General features: G+C 39.5%; 1 protein-coding gene across 1 annotated transcript in view; it reads right to left on the reverse strand.

Annotated features, from left to right (window-relative positions):
* The window catches only part of LOC126455806 (protein NPAT-like), a 122,936-nt gene that overhangs the window by 30,551 nt on the left and 67,032 nt on the right, over nt 1–25,353 (reverse strand). The window contains exon 8 of the mRNA XM_050091570.1: nt 18,264–18,566. Coding sequence (XP_049947527.1) covers nt 18,264–18,566 — 303 coding nt within the window. The remainder of the gene's footprint in view (nt 1–18,263; nt 18,567–25,353) is intronic.

The raw sequence follows: 25,353 nt of genomic DNA on the forward strand, positions 1-25,353 counted from the left end.
GCAACAACAATGACAGAAGAGGGCCACTCACTGGAAGTGACAGGAAACAAGACCCCTGAAGCAGTGAGACGATCCAGCTCCTGTTTGACCTGATCACAAAAGGCCACAGGAATGGGCCAAGCCCGAAAAAACTTAGGCCGAGCAGTGGGTTTGAGCGCGATATGAGCTTCAAAGTCGTTTGCACGGCCTAACCCAGGAGAAAAAAGGGACGAAAATGTTGTTGACAAGGAATCCTATTGAGCATAAGGAATAGCATCAGAGACGATATTGAAAGAGTCATCTATGGAGAACCCAAAAACGTGAAAGGCATCGAAACCAAAAAGATTCTCTGCATTACTATGGTCGACCACAAATATGGGAACAGTGCAACGACAGATTTGTAAGATACCTCAGCATCAAATTGTCCCAAGAGAGAAATCTTCTGTTTATTTTAAGTCCATAATTGCCTAGTAACAGGTGACAGTATTGGAGAACCCAACTGAAGATACGTCTGAGAATTGATGATAGTGGCAGCAGAACCAGTATCCACCTTCATGCGAGCATCTCGACCAACTATTTGGACAGTGAGGAATAACTTCCCTGAAAGGGAAGAAGTACAATTGACAGACAACACAGATTCAGAATCAGCATCATGTGCATGAACATCATGTATGCGGTCGGATTTGCAAACGGATGACACATGACCCTTTTTTTTTGCATTTGTGACACACGGCCCAACGTTGTGGACAATCTTCCCATGAATGTTTTGTAAAACACCGCAGACATGAAGGAAGTTGCCATGGGTTTTGCTGCAGTTTCTTATGAGGTTTGTTTACGGTTAGGCCAAGGCTGCGCTTGGGAGCGTACTGCGGCAATGTCGGCCGGCGGGGACACGCTACACGCTTCGTCAACATCGCACAGAGGTAGTATTTCCCCGACGTCGACCCATGCCTCTATTTGCGCTCCAACGGCGCAAGAAATTTCAAAAGACTGAGCGATGGATAGGACTTCATCTAGAATCAGATTTGCCAACTGAAGGGCACGTTGCCTAACTTCTTTGTCGGGCGCCGATCGAATAATAGCATCCCATGCCATGGAATCGGCGTAGGATTCTTTGTGAACTTCAGTAACAAATTGACACTTTCTACTGAGGCCGTGAAGTTCAGCAGCCCAAGCGCGATAGGATTGATTTGGTTGTTTTTGACAACGATAAAAGGCAACACGAGAGGCTACCACATGCGTTTGCTTTTGAAAATAGACAGACAGAAGTGAGCACATTTCAGCAAAGGACAAAGACACAGGATCTTTCAAACGAGCCAATTGCGACAACAACCGATACAATTGAAGTGAAATCCATGAAAGGAACAGAGCCTTACATGTTTGTTCGCCCGCAACATGAAATGCCATGAAGTGCTGTCGAAGATGTTTTTCGTAATCAGACCAGTCTTCCGCCGTCTCGTCGTAAGGAGGAAAAGTAGGTAGAGACAACGACGAGAGACGCCCCGCATTTGATGCCGCGACGAAATCACGAATCGCATTTGTGAGAAGCATTTGCTGTTCTATAAGACCTTGCAATAGTTGCTCTAAAGTAGCCATGGAAACATGTGGGTCAACGATGGAAAAGAAAAATCACTCCCTCGTCACCAATTGCAATAACTTCAAGTTGAACAAATACATTTCAAGGAAGATGCAATACATGAAAGTCACAGATCAAGTAAACAGAGTAAGACGTGTGTACACTTTAACAGTCAAATCATAACTGAGTCCAAATCTAGTGGCCGCTGGCTGGCTGGCCGCTTAGGTGGCACTGCTGCTGCATGGCTAGCAGACAGCGCGGCATGTAGAGGACGCGCATAACTGAGCGGCGGCACTTTGAAAGATCGGTGAGTCACAACAGATGCATTTCCTAATATGTCTAGACAGTTTTGCACGGGTACCCCAAAAGATCTGTGCATTGTTGTCACGTTGGCTACAGAGTTTGATGGAACGGATATAGCAACAGAGCTGAATGACAAGTGAGGGGTGCTTTCCACTGCTGTGAAGTGTTACTGTAGATGTGGGTGATCAGGCCATGTTCACAGGTAATGTAAGCAGCCTCAACGGGGTAAGAATGATGCGAGTGGACACTTCAACTGGAGTAATGGTGAGAAAATGCAAGGGGAAAGTGGGCAAGATTTAAAAACAAAAGGGAATCCTAAGTCCATTGAGCAGTGATGCAACAGATACATACCAATGGTAGGCAATGAACACCTCGTAACTTCATTTGTTAAATTTTACAGGAAAAGCTAAAACGGTTTCTTAAAAAATAATATAAAGTGATACAGATAACATTGCTACATGTGTCAATATACAGGGTGATTCAAAAAGAATACCACAACTTTAAAAATGTGTATTTAATGAAAGAAACATAATATAACCTTCTGTTATACATCATTACAAAGAGTATTTAAAAAGGTTTTTTTTTTTTCACTCAAAAACAAGTTCAGAGATGTTCAATATGGCCCCCTCCAGACACTCGAGCAATATCAACCCGATACTCCAACTCGTTCCACACTCTCTGTAGCATATCAGGCGTAACAGTTTGGATAGCTGCTGTGATTTCTCGTTTCAAATCATCAATGGTGGCTGGGAGAGGTGGCCGAAACACCATATCCTTAACATACCCCCATAAGAAAAAATCGCAGGGGGTAAGATCGGGGCTTCTTGGAGGCCAGTGATGAAGTGCTCTGTCACGGGCTGCCTGACGGCCGATCCATCGCCTCGGGTAGTCTCTCCATACAGTCGACTCTCAATACAGTTGATTGTGGAATTTGCAGCTCTCTGCTAGTTCTGCGAGTCGATTTTCCTGGGCTGCAAACAAATGCTTGCTGGATGCGTGCTACATTTTCATCACTCGTTCTCGGCCGTCCAGAACTTTTCCCTTTGCACAAACACCCATTCTCTGTAAACTGTTTATACCAACGTTTAATACACCACCTATCAGGAGGTTTAACACCATACTTCGTTCAAAATGCACGCTGAACAACTGTCGTCGATTCACTTCTGCCGTACTCAATAACACAAAAAGCTTTCTGTTGAGCGGTCGCCATCTTAGCATCAACTGACGCTGACGCCTAGTCAACAGCGCCTCAAGTGAACAAATGTACAACTAAATGAAACTTTATAGCTCCCTTAATTCGCCAACAGATAGTGCTTAGCTCTGCCTTTTGTCGTTGCAGAGTTTTAAATTCCTAAAGTTGTGGTATTCTTTTTGAATCACCCTGTATAGTAGAAGCCTAGTTATTGAACAGACTACAAAAATCCATGCACTTTGAACTCTCTCTTTGATAGTGGAATTACTGATTATGGGAATTATGGGGGTTTCACAGACAGATGGAGTTAAGAGGTTTTCATTGCCTACCATCAATACACAGAGGCAGAAAGTAGTATAATACGAACTGTGAGAGGCAGTGTGGATGAATCAATTAAACTGTGTACAAAACATTAAAGCTTGATTCGCACGATATTGTGCCAGAGGGCACTGGGAAGTCACTTTTGGTGAGTGTAGAACCTGAGCTACCTGTCGATATGTTGTATATAATACAGCCACTAGACAATAACAATGTACTGGATACATCACATTATTCTATAAGAAGTAGCATTGTACAAGTACAGGATAGAGAGAGAGAGAGAGAGAGAGAGAGAGAGAGAGAGAGAGAGGGAGAGAGAGAGAACAGTAAAATGGTAGAAAACTACTAGAGAGACCGTTAGGTACCAATGCAAATTTGGACGTCCTGGAGGGGGAGGACTGGAGCATTTTGGATGTGGATCACGATCAGTTGCAGGCCACCATTAAAACTGAACTATGTACGAAGGCAGAGAATCTGGAAGGATAAGACAGTGTGGATAGCTAAAGTTTGCATCATGTGAGAAGGCAGCCAAATTTTCAGCCGTTCTGCGCATCCCCTCCACTAGCAGCCAATAATATTCATTCTCAGTCTGAGCGGCTAGCAGAGAGTTACAGCTAGAGAGCGAGAATCTCGTTCCTACATGCTGCACTGTTGCCGTACTTCGTGACAACCAAATTATTCATTCCCTATCAATTCCCCCCCCCCCCCCCTTGCAGTAGTATAGCTGTGAATGTATATCTTGTAAACGTGGTTAAAAGAAAAGTCAAGTGACAGCAATAAATGTGAAGTGCTTCACAAACAGACGAGGGGGATTATTTACCGCATTTGTAACTTCTTCAAACATGAATTTAAAAGCGGGTCTCCTACTCTTGACACTGGAAAACACAAGAAAATGCAAACGAAAGTGCCAGATATGTAGGAACCGTAGAAACAGTTGGTTTCGTGTCACCTGGAAAGCACTGAAATCACAAGGAACCTGTAACACGAATGGATGGTTTTGAAAACAATGTTTTAAAAGTGCTCCGTGTTAATGATGAATGCCCGACATAACAAAAACGTGTTACAGTTATGCAAGCTTCGATGGTAAGCGCTTCATCAAGGTAAATAATTTTAAAAGATGTTGGTTCCAGATATGTTATGAAGAGAGTTTTTAGTTCACAGAAGTGACTTAGGTGCAGCACGATCTACATCCCATATAAAGACTGACAATACAAGAGGAGGAGGTAGTTCAAAAGCGTATTACCTTGAGAAAACAAGGGTCAATTAGAATCATTCCAAGAAGATCTGCTGGAAAATGAGTGATGGTACTGGCAGTTTTAAAGTTCTCATAGGGATAGGTTCTCAGATAATTATTCTGCATGATGACTCTTCTTCTGGTTTTCTTTCTGAGAATAAACTTGTATTTACGTGTAAGAAAAACAGCAGTGATTACCATTCGGCAATGAACACTGTTAGTTCCATGAAGTGATTCATAATTCTTGTCATACCTTGCTTCGGAGTCAGTCATTGCCAGTTATAATTCAACTGTTATAGAAGAAACATCAAGTACAAACACAAGAAAAGCAGATATTTTTCCCTGGCTTAAAAATAAAAATATTAAGCACCGTATAAAACAGACTCTTGCCCATCTCCTGCAGCTCGTTAATTTATACAAGTCATGTGACAGAATGTACAAACTTGACTTCCTTGCACGTGAATGGGATCAGAGAGTTTTGCATTTACCCATGTGTCATTGTCATTGTAGCCTTATGGAATGAATTTGGGCAAAGTACTTTAAGGCTGAGTGGAAGAAAAAAACAAAACATTCAAGATAACATACAGTGAATCACTTGAGCATGAGGCAATGCACAATGAGGTAACAGACAACATCCCACCTGTAGCGTGGGCACGTCTGTGTGGCATGCTGAAAAGCTTCAGAAAGAAGAATTTGCAGGGAAGTGATGATGAACACAAGCCTTGAATTATCATCATAAATTTACAATCACATTGTTCTGGAACAGACTCAAATAGAAGTGATGATGGTATTATGATGCAGATTTTGGAACAAAGTAATAATATTTCTTAGTTTTAAAGACTCATGATTTTAAAAAATGTGCTGTCAACATATCAATTGCATACATAATAATGAGAACTTCCTAGCCTTTTTGATTAGGACTTTGTATCCTTTTAATTATGTAGACTATAATGTTCAACATATTGCCCAAGGAGAAGTTAAGCTCCTCCCACCACGTTGTAAACCCTTGTCATTTTCCAGGCACAAACTGGATAAGACCCAAAAATGACAGTAACTGTTACTTGCTGAGATATTGGTGGTTTCTGATGTTATTGGTCAGATTCCCTGGAGTTATTTGTATATGGCAGTTAATTGTTTGCTTGTTCAATGGATTATAAATGCGGTCTCTCACTGTAATATCGAACATGTTATTTTACACTCATAATGTCCATTAACAACGAAAAATATGACAACTTACTGAGCATTTTTACAATAATCTTTTCTACCACTAATTCTTTTTTGCACGCAGCGATTACACTTAACTATAGTCAAACACACACACACACACACACACACACACACACACACACACACACCTTACACATTTTTAAAAATTCTATTGAGCAGAAGCAGTTGTCAAGCAAATATAATGATTTCAGTTTGTGCCTGAAGTTAATTTTGTTGTATATTAAATTTTTACTTATAATGCAGTTCAAATTGCAATAAATGGTAATTATTGCAAGCAGTTTCAATTACTTTGTCATTATACAATTGTCATTTTGAGAAAAATTGTACTTCACGTTTTCATAAAGCTGTGTCAGCTGTTCTCACTTCCCGACGTCACGCAGAGTAAATCCGGGGAGCAGTGGACGCAACATCGTCAGGGCATGAATTAATATTTCTCTCATGGCGACTGATCAAAATTGGTTTTAATACCAATTGTCCCCCTCATAGATTTGAACATATAATACAATGTAAATAGGCAAATGAGCCTCACTGTTGTCCGCAGCAATGCAGTTCGGCAACTGGAGTTTATTTGCTTGCTCTCTGCTACCGCGCATGCGCAGTTCTCATCTCCTCACACTTTTTTTCCGCTCCGTCTCTATGTGCGGATGCGCCATGCTAGGTGACACAGGGTATAGTAGAGTTTGACAATTTATTTTATCCTTGGAGTCCATTACTGGTATCATCCATAACACAGCACCAAATTCCAATAGGACACAAGGTGCCGGTGATGCTGCCAGTACCAGTACATCATAAACTGTATTGTGTACCTCAGCATTTAACACCAATTATGGAGGATTTCATTAACCCCAGCTAGCTGATGAAATAATAGAGGAGAACACTAATCCATGTGGGGGCAGCTGCTGTGGTCACGCCCGTAAAGTCAGCAGACAGTTCTGGGAAATATAGATTCTGCTGTGACTACTGACAGCTTAATAGTAAGATGGTAACCGACGGATACCCCATTCCCAATATCACGGAGACTATCGATAACTCGGGGCATTGCTGGTACTTCTCTAGCACAGATTTAAGGAGCACATACTATCAGTTATAAATGGTTCCAACGGACTGGAGGAAGACTTCACATTCAGTCCCCTGTGGTCGTTATCAATACCAGGGACATAATTTGGACTGGAGAATGTACGAGCAACATTTCACTGACTGCTTGACAGGGTAACGGAAAGACTGAAACCTTGTCAATGTTTGGTGTACCTTGATGATATAATTGTGTCCTCAAGAAATATGAGGGAGCGATATGAGTGAGCCTATACTGCAGATAAGAGCAGTTTTTAAAAGATTATGAGGCACACATCTTACATTAAGTACAGAGAAGTGTCTTTTGCCTAGTAGGAAGTACAGTACTTAGGGTACATTTAGAAAAGATGGAGTAAAGACAGACCGGGGTTGGTACAAACAGCTGAAGATTTTCCAGTTGCTAAAATGAGCAATGAGCTATAATAGTTTTTAGAATTGTCCAATAATTATAGGAAATTTGTGAAGGGGTCTGCAGATATTACACAACCTTTCACGCAAGCACCGAAAAAATGCATGAAATCTGAATGTGAAATTTGGACAGGTCAGATTATAAGAAATCTTACTAATATTGAAGCACTCTAACTATTCTGTGTACAACATCTCAGTGGTGGCGGCGAATTGCTACACGCAGGGTAGGTTCTCAGGAGGGAAGAGACTGGAACTGTACCCTAGTTGATTATTGATTAATGGAACAGCTTGTGACACAATGGGATCAACATTCCAGCTGTCAGCCACTGATACAGGAGTCACCACATTGAACATAACACAGCCACAGCTATACTGACCAGAGAAACTGATGGGAGTGTTCTCAGCACAAAATTTGACCTTTCCTAGTAATACCTTGGGCAAGACCTAATCCTCACCTTACATCAGCTCATAGAGACCCAAGAACAGTACATTTCAGCAGAGCAGATGCTACATAATATGATGCAATATAGGGAGAAACAATGTTGTATGGTCATGATCTTGGACATCAGAATATCCAGTACCTTAGTAGCTCTCACTCTGTTTTGTGCAGCCTTCATCTATCTGATGCAGAGAGCCGCCCATCCAAGTGACACCTTCCTCCCTTACTCCTTCCCTAGTAGTGCAGATCCTAGTGGACTGGATCCCCAATCCTGTATGATTGACAGGAAATGGAAATGAAGAGAGTCAACATTGTTGTGTGCACGGATATTTAAAATGAGCAGTGTTAAGGAATGTATCCCTAGTATTCAAAACATTGCAAAGCACTAGTGCACAGGGCAAGCGGCCCATGGTTAAGATTAAGCAACATGTAGGGAGAGTCCAAGGTAATGGTAGCAGTAGTAAGTTGTGTTGAAAAATGTTATTAGGATCTGCCTGCCTGTTGCAAGTGAGAGCAGAAAATTTAGTCTACTAGTTGTAACAGAAGACTTAGGATGATAATGAACCTTATTTACACATGGGGTAGAATGCTACACCTGTAAAGTAAACTAACAGCACCTGAATCTTGTGCTTCAAACCCCCTAGTACTTTAGAAGACAAAATTGTAAATATTGCACACTGCAATCCAAGCATGCTAAGTTATGTTGCAAAACAGTCTAGGGCTGTAACCAGATCTTCCAGAAGATGGAGGTAATGCAGCACTGCCACTATTTTCTGGGTGTTACTGCAGAAACTAGCAGTTCAGCCACAGCAGTTAAAAGATAGCCAGCAGGCACTTAAGTGTCAGCATGCTGGCTGCAGCAACGGAGCTGTTTATACATCACAAAGCACACTAGGCCAAGCACCACAATATTGCAACACAACGGTAAAACGGAGCTCTTGCAGGATGAGCAAAGCCATTTTCACACCACTGAGCCGCATATTTTTGGGCTGCAAGGCAGTGTAAATAACATTAATTTTAGAAGAAGGATGGGCAGTCCCGCAGTGCCCATGGGGATGAGAGGGCTTTGCCAGGTGACCCAGCAATACAAGACGGTATGCAATACCACGGCTTTGGGCCTCCAACAACACACCATCATCCATGGACTTGATGCTTCTCCTCCAACAGGCTGCCTCCTGGCCTACTTCCACAGTGACCTGACCCCTGCGCTGGAGGGCAGCTTAACAACACCAGAGTAATACAGTCAGCATGATTCTGTGCTGGAGTGGGTGCTAGGTGTCACATACTGTTACTTGTAAGTGAACATCCACCACCCGAGGCTGGCACCTCTTTCGGAAAGTCAGCAGTCTTCCATACCACTGGCTCCATTTGCAAATGCCCGTGTCATGCTAACTGGGATGCATGCCGCTGCATAAAGTCCTCACCACATGCTGCGAGGGGAAGTGGCCACTGCCTGCTCCAAGACACTAAGAGTGTAGTTGAGTGAGTAGCAATGAAATTTCTTGGCTTTTGATGCTGATTGCCCAAGCTGCCAACAGCCTCCCTCACCATGACCTGCCACCACAACCCTGCACTGAAGTGTCCCTACACCTCAGGTCCACTTCATGCAGTTGAGACACTTTCGAAGTTTATAAAACCGTACTCTATACCCTTTAGCAAACTGACCAATGATTCTTTGGTGCATATTGGGAAACCAAAAGCTATTCTTACTGATAATGGGGTACAATTTAAGTCGAAAATGTGGGCTGAAGGAATGTTTAATAAAGGGACTATTGTGATTCACACCTCAGCTTACCATACAGCCGTGAACCCTGTTGAGGGAAAATTTGTGAGCTAGGAAGATTTTGTCACACATATTTCCACCATAATCACTGGATGTGGGGCAGGTATGTTGAGGAATTCAAAGGTATAATTAATTCCCTAATGTGTGGGCCTACTGGTTTCAGATCAGCAAAAATATTACTGGCCAGGACTGCATTGCAATAAAGAGAAAACAAATGCGGGAAAATGTGTGGAAGGACGAACAGGTATGAACATGTTACCACAATCTTGTCCTCACATAAACCCGTGAGAAATTAGGTGAAGTTAACAAGATATCATGCACCTTTCAGAATTATCAGCACGCCCCATATGCTTACCGTCTTGTGTATCCAACTTCTGGCAGATAATTTGGCATATGTGCTATTGCGGATTTAAAACTACATCAACGAAGAACTGATTAGATTAATGATACATGTTAGGATAATATATATAAATGTGATGATGCTTTCCTTCACATGCCATCCGATAAGCCTACCCTGACCCCGGGTTTTGGGCACCTTTTCCAAACTCTCCCCATTTCCTAAACCTCACCAGTTCTTTTTCTTCACCCGTCTTCAACCCTTCTGCCAGAAGGATGAGCCACTAGCTCTGAAGCTTGTGAATTTAAATACCTTTACACATGTGTTCTCCTGCCACCGCTTGGCAACTAGATTTTGTATCTGTCGAATTACATTATATTTAAAAAAATTCTTTATTTTTGTTGATGATTAATGAGTTATTTTGAGCTACATAGTCAACTACATTTTTTTTTCTTTTTCTTCTAATTGAGTAGAAGTTATTCTTCAAAGAGGAGCAATGATCTAATCCATCTACAAACCCAAACAAAGATAAAATAAATTTATGAAAACATTTTCACTGTACAATACAATACAAGAAATGTTTTAACTAGTCTTTTAACTATAGGAAATTACTAACAGAATTTGTGTGTGAAATGGTTTTCGGTGCAATTAGACTGGTTGTACAAGTTATACGCATCTGTTTTGCAGAAAATATGGACAGTGTAGAATAAACCACAGGATTAATTTCAAAAACAAGATGGTGTCGTTGGAAGAAAAGGAGGTGTAAGTATAAGGGATTCGAATGCGTCAAATGTGGAAAGACATTCGAGCAATGGATCCGCATGAACAAACAATAATTAGAGACATGCCAAAGTGGAAGCGGCAACAATGCAATGACTGGACTGAGATGTGACTGGCTCATGTACACACAAAAGTGTTACTATGCAGACGTTTACTGAGGGCACAGTTTTTTCCCCACGAAAATAATAATCATTTATTTTGAATCCATTTCTGTGATTACAAATATGTTTTTTGTGAGTTGAAACAAGTATATTCGCCTTGTAGTTTAACTACTGCATAAATAATTTCAAAGTAACTTTGACTGTCACACTGTAGTCAGAAGTTATTAGGTTGGTGCATAAGGTTGTAGCGTTTTTGTTTTGCATTTTGGTATTCTAGCCACTATGGGTTTGTTTATCAATTATCATTTTTTATTTGTAGTTCATTGTTGTTATTTGAGTTTACATATTAACATTTCATGATTTGGAGATAGTGAATGGGGCTGTGGACACTATAAAATTGAGTGCCAAGTGGAGAAATCTGAACATTTCTGACATATTCTGCTGTTTGAGTTCAATAGCGTGGTGACAGCAGTGGAGACAGCCAGAAACATAATAGGATAATGCCATCGGATAGAGCACGCCAAGAAAATCTTTCTCCCGTTTTAAGGAGGATTGCTTTGACATTAGTGACTCCCAAGGTTCAGAAAGACCTTCGGGGTTTAATGAAGATAGTTTAAATGCATTTATTCACAATGATACAACACATAAGAGTACTTGAGAACTGGCAAATCTGATGAACTGCGATCATTCAACCATCGTGTGACATTTGCATGCAATGCAGAATGCTCAAAAATTGGGTGTACGGATACCGCATGCTCCAAGCCAAAATCACAAAAACCATCAGATGGCCATACGTGCATCTAAGCTTGCTCACCAGCAACTGGCTTATGAACAATTTCGACCATTCCTAAATTGTGTTGTTACTGGTGATGGTAAATAGTGTCTTTATGCTAACAAAGGGAAAGAAAGGAATGGTTGAGCCCAAACAAAGATCTGCATGCATCCACAAAAGATAATGTTATACATCTGGTGGAACAGTGATAGTGCAGTGCACCATGAATTGCTTCCCCAAGATGTAATCATCATTGTTGACATATATTGTCAACAATGGAGATGTCATAATCCAAGAACAACGACCAGCAAGACTGTGACAAGTAATGCTACTTCATGACAATGCCAGCCGGCATTCTGCTAGACTGACAAAAAACACAATGCAGGAACTGGGTTGGGAAGTCATTCCTTGTCCTTATTTCACCTAATCTTGCACCCTCATATTTTCAAATTTTTCCGCTCTCTATTGAACAACCATCAAGGAACTTCCCTTCAGGATGAAAATGCACTCTGAACATGGCTAAACAAGTTCTTCACCTCAAAAGCACGTGATTTCTACTGTTGTCACCCCAGCATTGGCAGACTATATGTTCTTATTACAGTATGTTACACTTATATAGGCTGAAGAACATTTCCAATGTTTCATAATGTTGTTACTATACAGTATCTAAGCTATACTTAACTTTTTACTTTTATTAAAAATAATTTACACAAACAGAGACATACGAGTGGAGAGCACTACACATTTTTTTGGTCATTTCACTGCGTATGTCCTTTTCAGGGTAGATCAGTGAAATGGGCACATGCAACATCACTTTTTTTCCAGCGTTTTCTTAAGCAGCAAATAACCTTGTACCAAGCTATTTTATTTCTCTATAACATCAAAATATTATCTGAGAATAAAACATGTTTTCGATATTTGTTAAATATTTTGTAACACAATATTTAACAATCTTTGTAATTTTGTGTAAATTATTATTACATTGGGTCACGACAGTTAAGAAATATTAGGGAAAGTTACGTATTTTTATTTTTATCAGACAGTATACTGTGATGGTAGCAACGCATCTCGGTATTGCTTAGTTATGTCAGAGTGAATGCTCAGAACTCCAGTACTAGCCACAATATAAAGTAGATGTGTGTAGCTTGAGCAAGATAAGAAGTTGATCAATGTGAGGCCAAGTCATATTTTATGGGACACAGTGGGGGAAATGTAAGTGGGCAGATGAATTAAGCTCAAAAGCCTGCACGTAATTTATCTGCTATTAACCAAAGTTGTTTGATAATGACTGGAACAAATGTTGTCACAGATGTCGACACCATCCTCTCAACATCAATAACAACCTGTATGCTGTTCACAACAGTTTAGCTTAGAATTTTCATAAGGTACACTAAGTGAATATCACTGAGAAAAGTGGATACGAAAGCTGTTCATGTACCAAGACCTTAAACTTGCAGTTAACTTCAATCATTGTAAGAAAGTTATTCATGTAAAATTTAAGACCTTGATCTTTCAGTTAACTTCAATCATTGTTATCTAGACTACGATCCCGTACCTTTACTACTGTAATATAACCAAGTGTTGTTCATGAATATCTAACCTGCCAATTAATGAAACCAAATTATTCAGCAATAATTTTTCAGACAGTTGCTGAATGTAACAATTAATGACAGTACAGAATACTATAAGTTGAATAAAAGTGATATTAAAGTAACAATAAGACAATCTGAATGCATTTTTTTTCCATGATTGATTTTATGGAAGTGTTTTCTGCTGTCTGCTTGGTGGTTTGTATTCCAGATTTATAAATGCATTGAATTTTGATTGTTGATATTATTTCATGTAAAAATCTCTAAATTGTTTGAAAGACTGGAATCCTATAATCTGGATTTGTGAAGCTGACGAGTTTTGCCTGTGTAGGTGAACATTACTGAGAGGTACTGCAAGTTGGATTGTAACAGGCAGTGGTGGCTCTTGCAAAATTATTACAATGTACTACAACATTGTGGCCTGTAGCCTTTTGACTTACCGTACTTACCGTAACTGAATTCAATATACTAATTTTATGTACATAAATTGAATAGTCCAAATATATTTAAATTTTATATCATAGTTTAACACTGGGAGGAGTAAAACAAAATGGAAAAAATAATTTGGTACGTGCAGGAACTGAATCTGAGTTAACAAATTGCCAATCTATTCTTTAGATCACTCGCCCACAGCTGAATCATGACTATCGCGGTTTAAAAGTCACTTAAATGCTCTCAAATAATTAAGTAATTTGTGGTGAATGATTGTCTTCAGATTAAACATTTGTTCAGAGCATGATCTGCCCTTCCCAAAACCACCTTGAAATTCACCTTGAAATCTGCCACCCGACATATTGTGTGTAAATTAAATTTAAGGTAACTCAGTCACTATTAATTATCTTCTTTATGTGAAGTCCTGCAAAGCAGTATCTCCGTAGAACTGCGCTTAACCCTGGAAAGACTTGAACTCTTCTCCTTTGCAGCTGTCATTGGTGGAAGAAAAACATTATCTACTCTAATTACGAAATGATGTCAACATTTCATCATTGACTATATGGTTTTGTTTCAGTGTACAGATAACAATTACTTTGTAACTTGGAGCAGGTACAATAAAAATTAAATATAACATCCACCTTGAAGGCTCGACAAGAAGGAAGGAATATTTCATTTTAGAGCTTCCTTTGTTAGTTGCTGGAGGGAGGAGGGGGAGATTAGTGTTTAACATCTCGTTGGCAACGTGGTCTTTAGAGACAGAACATGAGCTCAGATTGGGAAAGGACAGAGGAGGAAATCGGCCATGCCTGTTCTGGCATTTGCCTTAAGTGATTTAGGGAAATAATGGAAAACCTAAATCAGGATGGTAGGACGCGAGTGCGAACCATCATCCTCCGAATGCGAGTCCAGTGTGCTAATTTGTTCATTGCTGTTTACATTCTTCAAGAGGGTGTCTGCTTCTTGACAGTCAAGGCACTGCCAAGCCGCAACATCAAAACATAAAAGGTCCTGCCCACAGCATGTGAAGACATTTAATCGCCCTTGCGCCTTGCTGATTACTCAATTTGCACATCTCTCCAACTCTGCACAAACATGAAATAAAACAACTCGCACAGTATATATGTTTCACGACTTATTCCCTACCTAACCCTACATTACTATTTTATCAAAATAATCTTTCCTTGTCATTAATAGGGAGTGGGGAAAGTCATTTACCTAAATGGAATGCAACACTAGGAGAATGGTGATTTGAACTGCTGTTCTCCCCTAAGTAAATTTAGTGTTTTTTTATTCCAAAGCTTTTCAAAAGGCAGTAGATCATACCTTCACTTCACTTAATTCCTTTGGCCCCTATGGGGACGTAGGGCATCCAGGAGAGCTCACCATCCGTCTCTGTCTTTGGCCATTTGCCTCAATTCTGCCCAGGTCTTGCCAACTCACTCTGCTTCTCCTTCCACTGTCCTCTTCCATGTGCTCCTAGGTCTTCCTCTCTTCCTTGTTCCCTGGGGATTCCATTCCAGTGTTTTTGGAATTCCCCAGATTCTGGTCACCTTATTTCACTCAGTCCCAATATATCTAGTCAATAGTTCTCCATCTCTTTTTCAATCTGTCTCAGCCTCCCTGCCTCTCTCGTCGTCCTTACATTCCAAAAACCAATGTAGGTTTTCCTTTTCACGCCAAAGGAAGTTCCATCCGTTTGTTTTTCCTTTAAGTTTCTGTGATATGTGTTTCTTGGTGGTACGGGTTATCAGCCCACAGCCCCCGAGTGTCCTGGTCCTGGTGGGGCTGCCATCTCATGGCCTGGACACCTGCCAAGGTTTTATTTCAGGGACTGAGATGTATTTCAGGGACTTAGATGTAGATAGCTTGTCTTCACCACGACTACAGAATGCTATCCATCCCTTCGCAGTAAGGCCTATGTGCATCAATGATGTCTGGTTTCCAAGGATCTTACGCTGTCCACATTAGGGGACTATGTCCGCTGCAACACAATCACAGGGAGAAAGAGGAAAGGGAGTGAGTGTATAGGATGGGATGGGATGGGATGGGATGGGATGGGATGGGATGGGATGGGATGGGATGGGATAGAATAGAATAGGACAGGACAGGACACTAGACGAGACGTTGTGAGACACACTTTGTCTGGATCCTCTATGGAGACCTGTCCGGCTTGGGAGGCCCTGCTGGTAGTTACACTACTGCCGATATAGCCCTCCACTTCATGGGATCACACAAACCCCCTCGCCCACACCAACAGTGTTTCATTAAGGCGGTGTATCCTGAGGGAGATCAATCATACCACACGCTACAATTTGCCACCAGTAGTATCCTACACTCTCAATAATTTCAGAAATGACAACTTGGTCATTACATGTCAACTCACACAGGAAGAAAACACTTTCTTACCTACTATCTCGTATTTGGATGAAACTTGGTTTATTTGTTCTTCCTATGCAAGTAAGTAACCATGACAAATTTTGACATTTTATCTCCCGCCATTTTCATTTTATGGCACTTCAAATTTTGGAAGTTTGGTCATTTTTAATATTGTGATAACATGTTTGCTAATATTTTAAAAATGAGTTACTATTTTTTATTTATCATTCAAACCATGTACAATTAGAAATTGTCTTTATAATATAAGAATTGCAGAAAAAAATCGCATACTTTGGTTTTACATAATGGGATAAAGTATTTTGTTTTACAATCCTTATACCATACAGTATACAATGTCTAAATTTCACAATGTTTGGGTGACAAAAAGAATGTATTTATTTTCAAAATAACAGCAAGAGTAATTTTGTACCATCACAATGTTAGTAATCATTTAAATCAAAATCAATTTTTAATATACCACATTTTTTACTCAGACTAGAAGATTAAAATAATTTCTCCTAGACTCATACAGATTCTGAACCCCATACATATAGTCCTGAAAATGTGTGATTGTGTACTTTTAACAATGAAAATACTTGTAAAATTTATAACGTAAAATGTGGAGTGCTTGCAACAGATAATAGTAACAAGGTGAACTATCCACATATCAATAATGTACTGCATGCGCCCCACATTTTCCGTTATGAATCTTACAAATATTTTCATAGTTATCAAAAATTCATAATCGCGGATTTTCAAGACTACCAGTACGGGTTTATGAAACTATCTGTAGGTAGGAGAAATTATTTTCAACTTTCCAGTCCAATTTAAAAACATGGTACATTAAAAACGGATTTTTATCCAAATAATTATTTTCTGCCTTTTAGTCTTGCATGTCTGAATTTTTCAATCAATTTCAAACATTTTGCTGAGATTATAACAGAGACATCGGGTAAATTTGAGGTTTATTGCAGTTTCTCTCCACCTGAATCCAACCAATATACAGCTTCCTCCTAAGAGATCTGAGATCTCATGGTGGCTTACCATAGATTGTTTTTCCCGTGAACCATTCGCAACTGTAACAGTAAAAAAGGGGGAAATGGCAGTGGTACACAAACACAAAGCACCTTCTGCCATACATGAGAAGAAAAGAAAGTGAGTTATTGTTGCATTTGGGTTTTCTTGAAATCTCTCTTACGTTTTGCATAAAACAGATTTCAAAACAACCCAAAACTTAAGTTGCACATGCGGAAAAGCGTCACGAGGAGCTTCCAATCTGAGGAAGATGATTCTATTATTCCATTGTCATCCAGTTCTCAGAAAGTTAGTTTAAAAAAATCAACTGCAAAATTTGTACCATACAGACAGACAATAAAGCAACCTAATAAAAAGAAACATATTTAAAACAACAAAACTTCCGGACTCTGAATTGCCATAAAAATGGGAATAGACAAGAGATAAAATGCTATAATTTGGTACGGTTCCTCAACTTGTATGCAAACATTAAGTGCTCATCTTGGTTCTTATCAGACACTGCTGCTTTTACTCCTGTCTAAAACATTTAATAACCTTGTTCTCCTAAATGTCTCAGTAGTCAGAGCACATGGGATGAGTTAGTTTGTGACAAGCTCTCCCTTTGATGGGGTGGAGACTAAATCCGTGTCTTACTTGAACAACAAACTCATATTTCATCACTGTAATAAGCAAAACAATTTCCCTTCTGGCACTGTCATCACACTGGAGGAAAAATGTGAACACACACTTGCAGTACCTTATGCCAGTCCTTCAAATGTCTGATAAGCCTAATAAACCTTTGAAATGAAATCTCTGTAATGATGTAAGAAGTGTCTTTCTGCAATTAATTTTTTGTTTCTCTGACACAAATGTGATACTGTGTTTTCAAGTGTAGCTGCGTGAGTAGGATAAACAAAATAATATGTTCATTAATGTTAACACTAAGCATGTAGACATATACTGTAAACTGACTCATTCCACATCATTTCAAAAGAAGAATCACTCAAATGATCTAAGGAACTTGTAGCTAACTAACCCTTTGATCATGAGAAACTAGTGACAAACTACAAACTTGGATTGGAGTAAGATAGAGCACAAAATCAGCTGAGGAATTTTTCATAGGAATGAATAAGTTGTTAGCCATATGTAATTCAGAGACACTTCAGGAAACCTAAATCTGGATGTCTGGATTGCGATTTAAATCCTTCTCCTGAAAGTAAATCCAGTCACTTTACATACTGCAGCTCCTTGTTCAATAGTATTGCAGCACTGTCCATGTTTGTGTGGCAACGTTGCTCTGATAAACAGAAGATGGTCTTTCCTACTTACCATTTTCAGGACTCTCAGCAGCCAATCTCAAGCTAAGACTTCCATGTGCAGAGGGGGTAGATGGAGTGGGCAATGAGCCATCTGAGATGCGGTTCCGCGCACTGCGAAGCCTCTGCTTTAGCGGCACCTCTCCTGGGGCTGGGGTCGACTCCTCATCCACGGAGTGGGAAGTCCGTGGCGTGTTCAGGCTCTCCTCTTCTGCTGCCGCCTCACGGGGGTGGGGGCTGCCGCTGCCAGTCTCCTCCGTGTCGCTCTCGCAGTCACCAGCTGCTGGACTTGAGCTGACTTCCTCCTCAATAGGGCCTAATAGAAAAAAAATACTTCCAATAGTGTGACTTCCATTTTTAATAACAGCTGAAGAAGTAGCAGTCTCTTTTTTTTCTTTTTTTTCCAAGGTAGTGACCTAGGCCAATTCATGTTCATCTGCACAAGCAGCTTATAGCAGAATGAATTTTCACTGAGCAGCAGAGTGTGTGTGTTAATCTGACATTAAGACTATCTGCCAGTCCCACACTCAAACCCAGAACCCTCAAATTTCATGGACACATGCTCTACCAACTAAGCTATCCAGGCATGACTAACGATCTGTAGTTACAGATTTATTTCCACTAGTGCCTCTCTTCAGCCTTCCAAACTTTACAGATGACCTCCTGCATACCTCGCAGGGCTAGCAGTCCTGGAAGTAGTGATACTGTGTAGAAATTGTTTAGTCACGCAGCCTAGGGGATTGTCTCCTGAAGCTAAGTTCAAACACCTCAGTGATTTAATAGGGACAGTCCTTTAGCAGGTAGTACACCCTTGTCTTTCCTTGACCTTTGAACTGATTTACCCAGCCACTTACTGAAGGATCTGCTGTTTAACACATGCTCCGACCCACGGAGCATGTCAACATTTTTCACATTAAGAAATCATCCCCAAAGGTGAATGATGCAACAGAATACAGATAATATCCTTGGTCTGACGAGATTAAATTCCAGATTTTTGTATTTGTAGTTTGGCATCGAATCAGCTATTTCTCCCTGTTAACGTGTATCTTAACTCCATAATGAGTCTTCCACACTGTGACTGGATGGGCACTTCTAAAGAATTTCAATTGTCCAGTCTCATCCACTTCACACACTCCTTAGAAGATTTCCTGCACACCTTGCTGAACTAGTACTTGCAGAAGAAAGGGTACAATGGATAAGTGGCTTAGAAACAGTTTGTGAATTATTTCCTCCTGAATTAATATTTCACCTTACAGCTGAGTGTGATCTGTTTTGAAAATTCACAAAAATTCTCTTGCATATCTTTTGGATCTCACAGTCCCACAACAAAGGATATTCCAGAGAAATGGGTTAGCAACAGTCTGGGGGATTGTTTCCAGGATTAATAACACTGCAGTATAATGTAGCCCATTTTGAAATTTCCTGGCAGGTGCTGGGATAGTTGCATACAGTTTTCATTTGCCACAAAGTTTCAAAAGAGTGCACATTTAGCTGCAACGTGAAAGATTCATTCTGTAAGTTACAAGCACCTCTCACACTCTCAACACCTAGGAAGCCCATCTCATTTCATTTCAGCTAAAACACAGGCACATTTTTCGTAATCAATTACAACACACCAGTAATAAATGAAAACATAATTAATATAGAAAACTTGACAGTACAAATTAAGAAGAAACAGTAGCAATAGTTAAATACCCTTTAAAAAGAACAAAATAACCCAAACCAAATCATTTAATTTTAGGCATTAAAAAATTTTGTTCCATACAAAGCAGAGTACTTTAGAGAAATCCATACCATTTGCAAATACCAAATAGTTCTGCATTGACAGTTGTGTGGCAGAAGAGTGGGAGTAGCATGTGCAATTAAGGCATATATTTTGTTAGCACTTTCTGAATACAATGACCACAAGTCCAAAAATTTTTGTTCGGCAGACAAATAAACTGAAGTCCAATGAATATGGTGAAACATAGTCAGAAACATTAGGGGTGAAGGAAAACTGTCACGGGCAAGCAACACAAATGAATCTGCCCAATGTTATGCCTTTCAATTTATTTTCTCAAGTTGTGATTTGCTCTTCCAGTAGAAGAATGTACAATGTGGAAGCTAGTCTGCCGCCTTGTCTCACTCCAGTTTTAATAACAAAATATCTAGATACTTAGTCTAGGAATTTTAAGGTTTAATGAGGTTTGTCACTGTTTGTTTGGTCAAATCTCTTGTGTTCTAGTCCACTTTCAATTACTCTACTATACCACAACGTGTATGCCTTCCTTATGGAGTCACAAGCATTTTTATAATAAGAACATATTATGACCTTAGGACTGTCTTTAATGTTTTATAAGATGTCTTAAAATTTAGGCTCTGTTTTGCAAAGGTTATGCCTTTCCTGAATATTTTACAATATTCCCCATTTGGTTGATCACCCAGTGTTTCAAAGTCTCTTAAGTTTGAGTCTTGAACGATTTTCGAAGATGTTACTATAGAAATATCCTATACAGTCATATTAATGTGAAATAAGTATCAGAGTACTTATTACCATAACATTAATGCAGTTACAAAGAGGGAGTGTGGGGTTCAAATTAACTGAGAATAATATGAAGTGCAGTCTATAATAATATTATGTAACAACAAATTTTTCAAAGACAAACTGTGCGAAGAAAGTCTAATCTTGTCTTTACAATTCCAATTGAAGTGACATGTAGGAATTTTTTGTATATTCCTAGACACAATACTTACAGTTGGTTCTTGAAACTTTTCGTAATAGCATCAGCATAAAAAGCATCTGTATGATTGAAAACATGGGCTTCACATTGCCATTTCAAACATACAGTGTTATAATTGTATAAAAATTTATAGAGTTTAATTAAGCATTGCACAAAACAACTTCAGGACTACGGATGATACAATAATGATCACTTTTAAATTACAAGATCTCAGTAAACTCCATGGCTGTTACTCAATTAGAGATTACTGGAGAAGACTGCAAAGAGCCACAAATGCTTTTGAAATGTTATATTACGATAATTGATTCCCAACTACGCTCATGCACAAAGGTATACATCTACATACATATTCCACAAGCCACAGTATGGCAACAGGTACTTAGTACCATTACTAGTCATTTCCTTTCCTGTTCCATTCACAGACAGAGCAAGAGAAAAAAACTGCCTGTATGCCTCTGTACAAGCCTTAATCTCTCTCATCTTATCTTTGTGGTCTTCTGACGAAATGTAGATTTGCGGCACTAGAACCATTCTACAGTCAGCTTCAAATGCCAGATCTCTAAATTTTTCCAATAACGTTTCACAAAAAGAAAATTGTCTTCCCTCCAGGAATTGCCATTAGAGTTCACAATGCATCTCCATAGTGCTCATGTGTTGATCAAACTTACCAGTAACAAATCTAGCAGCCCACCTCCAAATTTTATCTAACCTGGTGGGGACACCAACCACTCACGAATGGTCAGCCATTCGCTTTGCCTACAACCATCCTAATATGCATATTCCATTTCATATTGCCTTGCAACGTTACACCCAGACATTTAATCATTGTGGCTGTGCTAAGCAGCACACTATTAATGCTGTATTCAAACTACACGGGATTTTTTTCCTACTCACCTGCATTAACTTACACTGCTCTGCATTTAGAACTAGCTCCCATTTATCACACCATGCAGAAATTTTTCTAAGTCATCTTGTACCCTTCTAAACCCGGGCCACTGAAACATTACACTTCAAGGTCACTCCCCAAGCACCATGAAGCTGGCAATACAACTGACAAACAAGTGAGGAACACGAGGCGCTGCGTCTTCTGAACAATAACAGCACCGAACAAAAGCCGGTTCCTGCATCGATGCCATGTTGCCGGCTTCAAGTGAAGTCAAGGTGTACATTAGAAGTAACAACAAGACTTTTACTATAACAGAAGTGGAAAGATTGGTACATGAAGGTCTTACTGCTGTAGATGCTAAGTCATGGAGGAAAAAAAGTAGACCATGTTGCTAAACTCATAAGAGAAGTACAGGCTATAGATGACATTGTAAATGAAAATGAACAATTAATGATTTCTCATGATGATGACGATGATGATGATGATGATGATGATGACACGAAGACAACAGCTTTGGCGCCGGTTCTGATGATAGTGAAGGAGAACTGGATGGAATTGCGCCATTTACATCGTAAATTGGTGAGTGTAAATCTATGCAGAATTAATTCTTTCTCTCTGCAATCGGGTAGGCTAAGCGTGTTTTGCTTCATTTCTTTCTATGAGTGTGGATAGTGTGTTCTTTGGTATGTTTAGGTTTACATTATTATACGAAGTTTTACATTCAGCTATTACAGTAACAATTCAGAACGACTGTTCATAGATAACGTCATAAACTACGGGTGTTTTTATTTACAAGCTTCGTATACTATCAAATGCTTAGTCTCCGTCGTCGTTCTCTCCATTGTTAGAAAAACGTACCTACTCTGTTTCACTCACGTATAAAAATTGATTGTAGCTTACATCTACAAAACGTACTTCGGAGTTGTGGGCATATGCTGTGGCAGCAATTGCAACCTCACAATCGCAGTATAACCAACTACACGCAAGCTGTCAAGTGACAAGTTTCACCGGCCCGGGTATACAATCTTATAACAACTGCCACCTTCCCATACACCAGTGTCATCAGCAAACAGCCACAGATTGCTGCTCATTCTGTCAGCCAGATCACTTATGAACACAAAGAAAAAAATCGATCATATCACAATTCCCTGGAGCACCCCTGATGATACCCTTGCCTCTGATGAACACTTGCTGTTGAGGACAGTGTACTGGATTCTTTTACTTAAGAAGAATTTGAGCCATGCACATATCTGGGATTGTACTCTGTATGCTCGAACTTATGTTAACTATCTGTAATGGGGCACTGTGTCAATGCTTTCCAAAAATCTAGGAATATGGACTGCTGCCCTTCATACATGATTCACAGGGCATTATACAAGTAAAAGGCAAGCTGAGTTTCACATGAGCGATGTTATTTTGTGGACAGAAGGTTTTCTGTCTCAACGAAATTTATTATATTCAAACTCAGAATATGCTCCAAATTATGCAGCAAACCAATGTTAAGCATTATGGTCTGTAATTTTGCAGGTCAGTTCTTTTACCTTCTTATACACAGGAGTCACTTGCACTTTATTTCCAGTTATCTTGTGAGTTTGCACCGAGTGAGAGATTCACAATAAATGTAAGATGAGTAAGAGGTCAATGCCGCAGAATACCCCCTAAAACTGAATTGGGATTCTATCTGCACCTGGAAACTTATATGTTTCAATTATTTCAGTTGCTTCTCTACTTGAAGGATACCTATTATTATTTCCTCCATAAGGGAGTCTGCGTGGCAAGTCAAACGGTGATATGTTTGTACGATCCCCCTAAATGTATTTCTTTAGCTCTTTTTCTGTCTTCTACTGCCATATATGACTGTTCGATAAGTAACCAGATAGAAGCCTTCAACCCACTTAGCATTTTACATAGTACCAGTCTACTTCCTCAGCATTTGCCAAATTTTGTTATTAAACTACAGTGAATCGTTTTGTCCTTAATCCGCTCACTCATCATATACTTGATATACATACATACAGTGCATGTCTTCAGTACCACATTATCTGCTGCTGTGCTGTGGGAGAAGTATCAAAACAGATGGTCCCACTTCTGACTGGATGGCTTAGATTGATTAAAAAACTAAAGTCCATGGTACACATATGACATGATGTTAATTATCAGAAAACTGAAGAAGTTAATGAGACATGGTTTAACATCACATACATAGCATACACAACAGTTTTTCAATTTATTTAAATTGTTCAAAAATCTTCAAACTTTAAATTTAAAAATGTAACTATTTCTGACACAGCACAAGACAAGACAACACACCATGTATACTGTTGCTACATAAGAAACAAAGTAGCTACATGAAGGTAGGAACAGTGGCCTCAAAACCTTTATGATGATAAAATAAAAGCATTTGTGGATGATTCTGGACATCTTCCACAAATTTTAAAAGATATAGTAACTTAATGAAAATCTTGTGATGTAAAAAGTTACCAACAAAAATTAACATAGCTGCTGAATAAGTTTTGAGTTGTACACATGCTCGAATGAAATACTCAAACGATATTATAGTGGAACCTTATTGTAGAATTCCTGATTCCTCACTGCAACACAGATGCTATTTCTCAATCGCTCCATTTTATGGGGAAGAAACACACCATATTCTTACTGTTGTGAATGAGACCAATCCAAGATGTCTGGAAGAAAATCATTTTATTACAGTCAGATATGGGGAAAAGACTCATAAGTTAGGGGCCTTACATAAGAGATTCATTCAACTTGTCCAATGTTTGGAATGTTGGAAATTTTGTATGCAAGGTAGTGGCGTGGGAAGTCAAATCAAATGAAATTTTCCAAGCAACCATATGTTGAAAATGCACTATTGCCGAGGTGGAGCCATAAAAGACAGCCAATTAACACCACGCACAGTGAAGTTTGTCCAGGAAGCAAACGTGTTTGCCTATGTCCAATGGACCTGTTTCATTCGACAATGCTATGTTACCTTGTAGTTGTTGCTGTTGTTGTTTTTGGTCAGTTGGTTGGTTTGGTGAAAGGGACTAAACTGCAAGGTCATCATTCCCTTTATCCATTAAGTGGTAAACTAGGAGTAGTTGTCAAAGGAAGGAGGCGAATGACAAACTCTGGAAAGCCTAAGTGTAACAAACACAATAAAAATATAATGGAAGGAAACATTCCACGTGGGGAAAATTATATATCCGCTCCCGGGATTGGAATGACTCCTTACCCTCTCCCTTAAAACCCACTTCCTTTCGTCTTCCCCTCTCCTTCCCTCTTTCCTGATGAGGCAACAGTCTGTTGCGAAAGCTTGAATTTTGTGTGTATGTTTGTGTTTGTTTGTGTGTCTATCGACCTGCCAGCGCTTTTGTTCGGTAAGTCACCTCATCTTTGTTTTTTAATATAAAAACACAATAAAAAGCATTATAAAAGCCAAGAAAAAAGAGAGCACAGACAAATCGTTAGAAGATCAGTCAAGACAGAGCATTAAAACC

The sequence above is a fragment of the Schistocerca serialis genome, chromosome 1 (assembly GCF_023864345.2).
Source record: "Schistocerca serialis cubense isolate TAMUIC-IGC-003099 chromosome 1, iqSchSeri2.2, whole genome shotgun sequence".
Lineage (NCBI taxonomy): Eukaryota > Metazoa > Arthropoda > Insecta > Orthoptera > Acrididae > Schistocerca > Schistocerca serialis.